This window comes from Eleutherodactylus coqui, chromosome 3 (genome assembly GCF_035609145.1).
Source record: "Eleutherodactylus coqui strain aEleCoq1 chromosome 3, aEleCoq1.hap1, whole genome shotgun sequence".
Lineage (NCBI taxonomy): Eukaryota > Metazoa > Chordata > Amphibia > Anura > Eleutherodactylidae > Eleutherodactylus > Eleutherodactylus coqui.
In genome coordinates this window covers 117,406,401-117,416,901 of record NC_089839.1, presented here as the reverse complement: position 1 = coordinate 117,416,901, position 10,501 = coordinate 117,406,401, and the positions used below count along the sequence as shown (strand labels likewise).

General features: G+C 47.3%; 1 protein-coding gene across 1 annotated transcript in view; it reads left to right on the top strand.

Annotated features, from left to right (window-relative positions):
* The first annotated feature begins 330 nt into the window (after positions 1 to 330).
* SMOC2 (SPARC related modular calcium binding 2) overlaps positions 331 to 10,501 on the top strand; it is a 441,990-nt gene continuing 431,819 nt past the window's right edge. The window contains exon 1 of the mRNA XM_066595994.1: positions 331 to 844. Within this exon, the coding sequence (XP_066452091.1) occupies positions 764 to 844 (81 nt within the window). The 5' untranslated portion in view covers positions 331 to 763. The remainder of the gene's footprint in view (positions 845 to 10,501) is intronic.

The window sequence follows — 10,501 nt, the reverse complement described above, 5'->3', positions numbered from 1 at the left end:
TTAATAAAATGTGAAAGAAATGTGATTGACACTTTACATCCTACAACTATTTTTTCACAACCATACTGAGCAGTTTGAGTAACTGGGCACCTTAGAACCGTCTGTCTTTTTTCCTTGCCATCTTTCTCCTTTGCACATTCCAGTTTGTAGAGACATTGCAGGCAGATTTCATTCATTTACACACAGGTTTTGGAATATGGTGGACACTTGACAGACCGCAGAAGGAGCTCTTAGCACAGGCTCCTGTGTGCTGGGGCAGTCTAACTTTAGTGATGTTTCCCTTTCTTTTTTCAAAGTGTCAGGGGGTTAATTAATCAGCAGGTCTGGGAGGAGGAAGAATGAAGGCTGGACTCAGCAGGCTCAGGAGAACACAGGGGCTTTGCCATCATCTGGTCATTGGAAGTGACTTGGAGCAGCACCTTCCTGAGTAGCAGAGCAGCTTTCACCTCCTGGTTGCAGCGAAACAACCAACAGAGGCAGCCTTCACCTCCCGCCTGCAGCCAGACAAGCAGCAGACTGCCTTCTCTAAACTCTTGGCTTCAAGCATTCATCAGATGACAGGAGAGAAGGAAAATCTGCAGCGCTGCTGGGAGAAGATAGTCGGGCTCATATAGGAGAGGGAGCAGAAGGCTGAGCCCTGTAGTCCTCCTACCCGTCCATCTGTCACGCAACTGCCACTTCTGCTACAAAGTGACAGCAGGACTACTTGCTGCCCCGGCTGAGAATTGATCATCCTTCCTAAAGGCACTTCTGTCTGAGCAGGATGCTGCAGTCCAACTTCATTCTCCTTGCGATCGTTTTTTTGCGGCCGCTCGTCCACGCGCAGAAGTTCTCAGCCTTGACGGTAGGATCAACCTTTTCTTCTATATTCTGACTTGTATTAATGTAGTGATATTGCTGCTATCACAGGACTGTGCACTGCAATCTGCCCTCCCCCACATCTTTGTGGAGCTCTGCGCTACTCAGATTTCAGTGCAGATCCTGGAATTAACAATAGTAGGAGTCTACTGTACCTGTGAGCAGAAGTGCTGCAGATCCATGCAGAAGAAAGCCCTCCTAAATAAGAGGGTTCAAGAGCCAGAGGGGTTCAGGTGCTATTCTGTCTCAAATACCAATATCCTTCCAGACGAAATTGGGTTTTATTACACAACTGTCAAAGTTGCACAACACTACGTGTTCCATTCCTGCATTGTTCTTTTTCTTGGCAATTGCCTTTTCATTCTCTAAAAGCAAAATCAGAGTAGATTTCACTAAATATCAGGGGCTGGAGACATAGGGCCCACCCTACAGTGACATGGAAATATTACCTTGTCACTTTGTATCGCACTATAAGTGAATATTCCCTTTACATCACGTTATAGTTTTCAGTATGAAGTACAGTATAGAGTTGAAAAGGCTCCGATGTTATACTTCCAAAGGAAGCTTCAGACATGACCCAAGAATACAGTGGGGTATAGTGCTCATAGGCTTCCCCTGTGTAAAAAAAAAAGCTAGTAGTAATACTCTTTCCTCATTAGAGCTCTATGAAGGCTATTTTGTGGGAGAAGTTCTATTGTCCCATGGCACAATTTAATGTACCACATTATATATTGAAAAGCAAGGTGGGGTGAAATAGAATTAAGCCCACAATCCTGCATTTTTTTTGGGGGGGGGGGTTATGGCATGTTATGGTCATACGAAAGTTTTAGATTTTTCGCACTACTACTTTAAACATTCTATATAAAAAAGTATATATATATATATATATATATATACATATATATATATATATATATATATATATATATATACTGTTGCTTTCTGTCGCCATTTTCTGGCCCACATAATTTAAATTTTTCCAGCAATAGAGCTGTGTGGAGGCTCATTTTTTAGCAGAGTGAGCTGTAGTTTCTATTGGCAGCATTTTGGGGTAAATACAACATTTTGGGGTTTTTTTATTCAATTTTTTTCTTGGAGAAAAGGTGATGACAAAAATGCAATTCTGTATTTTTTTCTGATGACTTTTGCCAGTGGGATAAATAATGTGATATTTTAACCCCCTTACACCACAGGATGCTGATCACGGCTTTTAAACCTTTAAATGCTGATGTTAATTCTGTCAGCAGCTTTCAAATGCCCCAATCAGATTTTGGGGCTAGAACTGTGTTTTTATAATCATCTTGCCTCCAAGAAAGAAATTTAATAAAAAGCAATCAAAAAGTTGTATATACTCTAAAATGGTACCAATAGAAACAACAGGATGTCCAGCAGAAAACAAACCCTCGCAAAACTATGTTGATGGAAGGATAAAAAAGTTATGATAGTAAGATGGCGACAGTAGTACAGCAAATAAACCAACGATATATACTTTGGTAATAGGGTTGTTAGTATGTCCTTAGGTTTGTATGATTAAGATACAAATGTTCTATGTGTGAGCCTTTTCACAAACAGAATCCACTTGTTCCTCGGCTACAGGTGTCTCCCAGAACTTTTCCCTTTGCATAAACAAGCACTGTTCTGAGATTTCTTGCTCCACAAACTCTCATGTTATGTTAATGTCATGAAAAGTTGCAGTTGCAAAAACTTTCAGCCCAGCTCTGACACTGCGCATATTGCATGTCTTCCTGTTTAACGGTTTCTACATAAAGTTAAGTGTCAATTGCTCTTATAGTAACTCTGCATTAAAAGCCACACAATAAACTGCCATGAAATCCTGTGTGTGAGACCGAGTGTCGTTTTTCCTGAAAATATTGTGTGAAATCACCCTAACCTGGTCACCTTCACACGTGGGGCATTTGCTGAGGGCTTTCTGCAGTGGAAAACCCACAGTAAATGCGCACCAAATTTGCAGCGGCCAAATCCTCACCCAAGAGCTTCTCCAGACGACTGTACTTGCGCATGTTAATGGGTTCGTTCTCACGAGTGTGTTTTGTGCGCACATTTCATGCACATGGAAAAAAATAGGTCCTGCGTATTTGCGTACTAAGGACCCCATAGCGCACGTCTGAGGAAATGCGCAATACGCTGCACAATTCTGTGAAAAAAGGGACGCATCTGGACCTCAATAGGCTAAAAATAGCCTTTTAAATCATGGAAGGTAGGTGTCGCACACGTGTGCAAATTGTCACTGTGTAGGCAAAAAGTACAGTACTGTGTGCAGACACACGCGCAAATCTACCTCATCGAACAACGTTCACTGTGTAAATACATTGCACTGCGGCAAGCGTACTTTTGCATACGCTTGTCTGAAGCTACCCTAAATGGTGTGGAGTGGGCCACGTGTTTAATTGCAGATCTGCTGCGGGATTTAACCGTTGTACTTCAAGGGTTGATTTCTGCAGCATAAATAGACGATGCAGATTTCGACATTTTTCAAAAACCTTGAGATTTGTTGCAAAACATTTTCTGAAATCTCCTCCACATGGCTTGTACAGTCAGTGCTGCCAAGGGTGCTTTCATACGGGCTGGAATTAGCCCACAGAACGCACCACAAACTGCAGTAAATTCTTCACCAGGCTACCAGTAGATATTGATGCAGAATTGAAAATGGCTTAAAACATGCCTGTAATTCGGTATCAAAATCTGCAGTTAGACCTGCGGATTTTGGTGTGAAATCCTGCAACTATGGATTTGGGTGCGTCCTACAGGCTAATTCTGGCCCATGTGAAAGGCCACTAAGGGGTCTTTTTTTAGGTTTTATTCCATAGACCTTTCTCTATATAAACAAACAAACCAAAAAAATAATGCCAGAAAAAGATGCATTTTTATATAAAAATAACATTTACATGTTGAGGCCTCTCTCACGCAGTGGTATTCAGTTGATACTCTGGATCCATATTTTTTAGCTAAATCCTGAAGAAGGTCAGAACACAGAAGAGGTAAAAATGTTTTCATTCTGCTGTTTCTTTCTGGCTCACTTCTGGTTTTGGCTTAGAAATACTGCTGTAAAATATTGAACAAATGTGATAGTGGCCTTATTAGCCCCTTCCTGATGCACACAGTACATAGACAGTACACATCGAGTGTCATTGTATGGAGCAGGCTTGAGAGCTCAGCCAGTGCCATACACAGTGGATGACAGCTATCTTTGACAGTTTATACCTGCTATTAACAGCCGCGATCGGATATAACCCCAATTTCAACTGTTGACACTTTGAACACTGCTGTCAATTCTGATAGTGGCATTTGAATATCCCGATTGAGGGCTTATTCAGATGTGCGTATATCGGCCATGTTTTCACGCCCGGCCTGTGGCATATCGTAATAGAATGGTGGTCAAGATATAATATAATGCAATACTATATTATTGCATTAAACTTGATAAGCTATCAAACGATCACAAGTTCAAATGTTTTATAGAGGCAAAAAAAAATTAAATTAAGTAAAATAAAGAATTTTTAATTATTAAATAAAAATATTTTTATAAAACCATTTGTGCATCACAAAGTAAAAAAAAATAATTAAAGATTTTTATTGCCGCATCTTCACACAACCAGTTTATTAAAATGGAATGGAGGTGCAGCAAAGCTTAGGACTAAGGCATGAAACCCTGAAGAAATAGAATTAGAGTTGAGGAACTGTTTAGAGATGAGCGAACGTACTCGTCCGAGCTTGATGCTCGGGCGAATATTAGCGTGTTCGGGATGCTCGTTACTCTTAACGAGTACCACGCGATGTTCGGGTTACTTTCACTTTCCTCTCTGAGACGTTAGCGCGCTTTTCTGGCCAATTGAAAGACAGGGAAGGCATTACAACTTCCCCCTGTGACGTTCAAGCCCTATACCACCCCCCTGCAGTGAGTGGCTGGCGAGATCAGATGTCACCCGAGTATAAAAATCGGCCCCTCCCGCGGCTCGCCTCAGATGCCTTGTGAGTTAGCTGAGGGACAGTGCTGCTGGTGCCGGAGCTGCTGTAGGGAGAGTGTTAGTAGTGAGTGTAGGCTTCAAGAACCCCAACGGTCCTTCTTAGGGCCACATCTATCCGTGTGGAGGCTGCTGTTAGCAGTGTTGCCCTTTTTTTTTTTTTCAAAATCGGCTGTGCAGAGCATTGCGCCCTGCAGTAATACTACAGGGACAGAAGTGGTGGTTAGGCAGGGAGAGTGTTAGGAGTGAGTGTAGGCTTCAAGAACCCCAACGGTCCTTCTTAGGGCAACATTTAACCGTGTGCAGAACTGTGCAGGCTGCTGTTAGCAGTGTTGCATTTTTTTTTTTTTTTTTTTAAGTCGGCTGTGCAGAGCATTGCGCCCTGCAGTAATACTACAGGGACAGAATTGTGTAGGCAGGGCCAGAAGACATATATTATTGATTGAATATAGTCAGTGGGCCTTTTCTTTAACCAAAAAAGGGAAACATTCTATTTGGCCTGCCTCTGACAGTCCTCAACGTTCTGGGTACGTGTGTGGTGGGTGCAGAACGTAAACAGAAATCATACGCAGCCAGCTACGTTTAACAGCAGGCTTGCGCCAATTTCTTTCCTGCCTGGGAAAAATCACCGCTCTGCTGTAGTTAATAACTCTGCAACCCTGCAGTTCTGTGACACATTTGCAGGGCCAGAAGACATATATTATTGATTGAATATACGCAGTGGGCCTTTTCTTTACCAAAAAAAGGGAAACATTCTATTTGGCCTGCCTCTGACAGTCCTCAGCGTTCTGGGTACGTGTGTGGTGGGTGCAGAACGTAAACAGAAATCATACGCAGCCAGCTACGTTTAACAGCAGGCTTGCGCCAATTTCTTTCCTGCCTGGGAAAAATCACCGCTCTGCTGTAGTTAATAACTCTGCAACCCTGCAGTTCTGTGACACATTTGTAGGGCCAGAAGACATATATTATTGATTGAATATACGCAGTGGGCCTTTTCTTTACCAAAAAAAGGGAAACATTCTATTTGGCCTGCCTCTGACAGTCCTCAGCGTTCTGGGTACGTGTGTGGTGGGTGCAGAACGTAAACAGAAATCATACGCAGCCAGCTACGTTTAACAGCAGGCTTGCGCCAATTTCTTTCCTGCCTGGGAAAAATCACCGCTCTGCTGTAGTTAATAACTCTGCAACCCTGCAGTTCTGTGACACATTTGCAGGGCCAGAAGACATATATTATTGATTGAATATACGCAGTGGGCCTTTTCTTTACCAAAAAAAGGGAAACATTCTATTTGGCCTGCCTCTGACAGTCCTCAGCGTTCTGGGTACGTGTGTGGTGGGTGCAGAACGTAAACAGAAATCATACGCAGCCAGCTACGTTTAACAGCAGGCTTGCACTAATTTATTTCCTGCCTGGGAAATCAAATCACTGGTAATACACCATGCTGAGGGGTAGGGGTAGGCCTATAGGACGTGGACGCGGGCGAGGACGCGGAGGCCCAAGTCAGGGTGTGGGCACAGGCCGAGCCAGTGCGGTGGCCAGGGGTAGAGGCAGGGCCAGACCGAATAATCCACCAACTGGTTCCCAAAGCGCCCCCTCACACCATGCCACCCTGCAGAGGTCAAGGTGCTCTACGGTGTGGCAGTTTTTCACAGAGACGCCTGACGACCGACGAACAGTGGTGTGCAACCTTTGTCGCGCCAAGATCAGCTGGGGAGGCACCACCAACAGCATGCGCAGGCATATGATGGCCAAGCACCCCACAAGGTGGACACAGGCACTACCGTCTCCTGGCCTGCACCCACACCCTCACCTCCGCTGTCCTCTGAGGACACAGGCACTACCGTCTCCTGGCCTGCACCCACACCCTCACCTCCGCTGTCCTCGGCCCCATCCAGCAATGTCTCTCAGCGTAGCGTCCAGACGTCGCTAGTGCCACAGCTTGAGCGCAAGTGCAAGTACGACGCCACGCACCCGCACGCTCAAGCGTTAAACGTGCACATTGCAAAATTGATCAGCCTAGAGATGCTGCCGTATAGGCTTGTGGAAACGGAGGCTTTCAAAAGCATGATGGCGGCGGCGGCCCCGCGCTACTCGGTTCCCAGTCGCCACTACTTTTCCCGATGTGCTGTCCGAGGCCTGCACGACCACGTCTCCCGCAACATTGTACGCGCCCTCACCAACGCGGTTACTGCCAAAGTCCACTTAACAACAGACACGTGGACAAGCACAGGCAGGCAGGGCCACTATATCTCCCTGACGGCACATTGGGTGAATTTAGTGGAGGCTGGGACAGAGTCAGAGCCTGGGACCGCTCACGTCCTACCCACCCCCCCGAATTGCGTGCCCCAGCTCGGTGGTGGTATCTGCGGGGGTGTATGCTTCCTCCACTAAACCACCCTCCTCCTCCTCCTACGCAACCTCTGTCTCGCAATCAAGATGTGTCAGCAGCAGCAGCACGTCGCCAGCAGTCGGTGTCACGCGGCGTGGCAGCACAGCGGTGGGCAAGCGTCAGCAGGCCGTGCTGAAACTACTCAGCTTAGGAGATAAGAGGCATATGGCCCACGAACTGCTGCAGGGTCTGACAGAGCAGACCGACCGCTGGCTTGCGCCGCTGAGCCTCCAACCGGGCATGGTCATGTGTGACAACGGCCGTAACCTGGTGGCGGCTCTGCAGCTCGGCAGCCTCACGCACGTGCCATGCCTGGCCCATGTGTTTATTTGGTGGTTCAGCGCTTTCTGAAAAGCTACCCCCACTTGTCATACCTGCTCGGAAAGGTGCGCCAGCTCTGCGCACATTTCCGCAAATCCCACACGCACGCTGCCACCCTGCGGACCCTGCAACATCGGTTTAATCTGCCAGTGCACCGACTGCTGTGCGACGTGCCCACACAGTGGAACTCTACGCTCCACATGTTGGCCAGACTCTATGAGCAGCGTAGAGCTATAGTGGAATACCAACTCCAACTTGCGCGGCGCAGTGGGAGTCAGCCTCCTCAATTATTTACAGAAGAGTGGGCCTGGTTGGCAGCCATCTGCCAGGTCCTTGGAAAATTTGAGGAGTCTACCCAGATGGTGAGCAGGGATGCTGCAATCATTAGCGTCACCATTCCTCTGCTATGCCTCTTGAGAAGTTCCCTGCAAAGCATAAAGGCAGACGCTTTGGAATCAGAAACGGAGGTGGGGGAAGACAGTATGTCGCTGGATAGTCAGAGCAACCTCATGTCTATATCTCAGCGCGTTGAGGAGGAGGGGGAGGAGCATGAGGAGGAGGGGGAAGAGACAGCTTGGCCCACTGCTGAGGGGACAGATGCTGCTTGCCTGTCATCCTTTCAGCGTGTATGGCCAGAGGAGGAGGAGGAGGAGGAGGAGGAGGAGGATCCTGAAAGTGATCTTCCGAGTGAGGACAGCCATGTGTTGCGTACAGGTACGCTGGCACACATGGCTGACTTCATGTTAGGATGCCTTTCTCGTGACCCTCGCGTTACACGCATTCTGGCCACTACGGATTACTGGGTGTACACACTGCTCGATCCACGGTATAAGGAGAGCCTTTGCACTCTCATTCCCGAAGAGGAAAGGGGTTCGAGAATGATGCTATACCACAGGGCGCTGGTGGACAAACTGATGGTAAACTTCCCATCCGACAGCGCTAGTGGCAGAAGGCGCAGTTCCGAGGGCCAGGTAGCAGGGGAGGCGCAGAGATCAGGCAGCATGTACAGCGCAGGCAGGGGAACATTCTCCAAGGCCTTTGCCAGCTTTATGGCTCCCCAGCAAGACTGTGTCACCGGTCCCCAGTCAAGGCTGAGTTGGCGGGAGCACTGTAAAAGGATGGTGAGGGAGTACGTAGCCGATTGCAGCACCGTCCTCGGTGACGCCTCTGCCCCCTACAACTACTGGGTGTTGAAGCTGGACACGTGGCCTGAACTCGCGCTGTATGCCCTGGAGGTGCTTGCTTGTCCTGCGGCTAGCGTCTTGTCAGAGTGTGTGTTTAGTGTGGCTGGGGGAATCATCACGGATAAGCATACCCACCTGTCAACCGACAGTGCCGACAGGCTTACACTCATCAAGATGAACAAAGCCTGGATTTCCCCAGACTTCTCTTCTCCACCAGCGGACAGCAGCGATACCTAAGCAATACGTAGGCTGCACCCGCGGATGGAAGCATCGTTCTCTCTCACCATCCAAAACGGGGACATTTCTGCTTCATCAATCTGTGTATAATATTCCTCCTCCTCCTCCTGCTCCTCCTCCTGAAACCTCACGTAATCACGCCGAACGGGCAATTTTTCTTAGGACCTCAAGGCTCACTCATATAATTTTTCTAAACAATTTTTATACGTTTCAACGCTCTTAAAAGCGTTGAAACTTTAACTTGAACCAATTTTTCGTTCAATTGGGCTGCCTCCAGGCCTAGTTACCACTTAAGCCACATTAACCAAAGCGATTAATGGGTTTCACCTGCCCTCTTGGTTGGGCATGGCCAATTTTTTCTGAGGTACATTAGTACTGTTGGTACACCAATTTTTTTGGGCCCTCACCTACAGTGTAATCATAGTAATTTCTATGTTCTTCGCCTGCACTCATGGTACAGAAAGGTGTGTGGGGTTGGCCTACACTTTAGCTACATAAATGTCTATACTGCAGCTACTGAAATGTGAAAGAGACTGTTATCTCCCTAAACTGCTGCAATGGGAATGTTACTGGGGCCTGTCTTGAGTGCTACTATTACTGAAATGGAACTAAGACTGCGCTCCCCCTATACTGCTGCTAGTGATATGTTAGTGGGGCCTGTCCCTAATGCTACCGCTGAAATGTTAATAATTGTGGGCTCTGCCTATACCGCTGCTAATGGTATGTCACTGAGGTGTGGAAACAGAGGCTTCACAAAGACATGATGGCGGCGAGGCCATTTCCCACCAACGCGGTTACTGTTAAGGTGCATATAACCACGGACACGTGTAGAGGACACATAGTGCCTCCAAAACATCCCCCTCCTCCTCCAACAATGAAAACATTCTTGGCAAATACCTTTGCATTGGTCCGTCTGGTGGCAGTCCAAGAATTTCACCTTTAACGACACAACAAGAGAGCCCCCCCACCATCCCCCCGCCACGGCCCACTTAATCCTGGCCACATTCCGAAAACCAACTACATAAAACCGCGCTACCAGGTCCGCAGTCACCACCACATTACCACCAACGAGGTTACTGTTAAGGTATATATTACCAGTCAGACTGGGGCATGCAGTGTGGGCCGAAACCCACCTGCATTAAGCACGACATTACTACCTCAGCTGTGTAGGGTAATGCAATGGGATATTTTTATGTACCGCCGGTGGCTTCCTGGCAACCACCCATGCTGTGGGTCCACAGAGAATTATAAATGCATCTGTTTCCACTTCTAAAGAACCCCAGTCTGACTGGGGCATGCAGTGTGGGCCGAAGCCCACCTGCATTAAGCACAACATTACTACCTCAGCTGTGTTGGGCAATGCAATGGGATATTTTTATGTACCGCCGGTGGGTTCCAGGGAGCCACCCATGCTGTCGGTCCACAGGGACTTGTAAATGCATCTGTTTCCACTTCTAAAGAACCCCAGTCAGACTGGGGCATGCAGTGTGGGCCGAAACCCACCTGCATTAAGCACGAAAATTCCTCC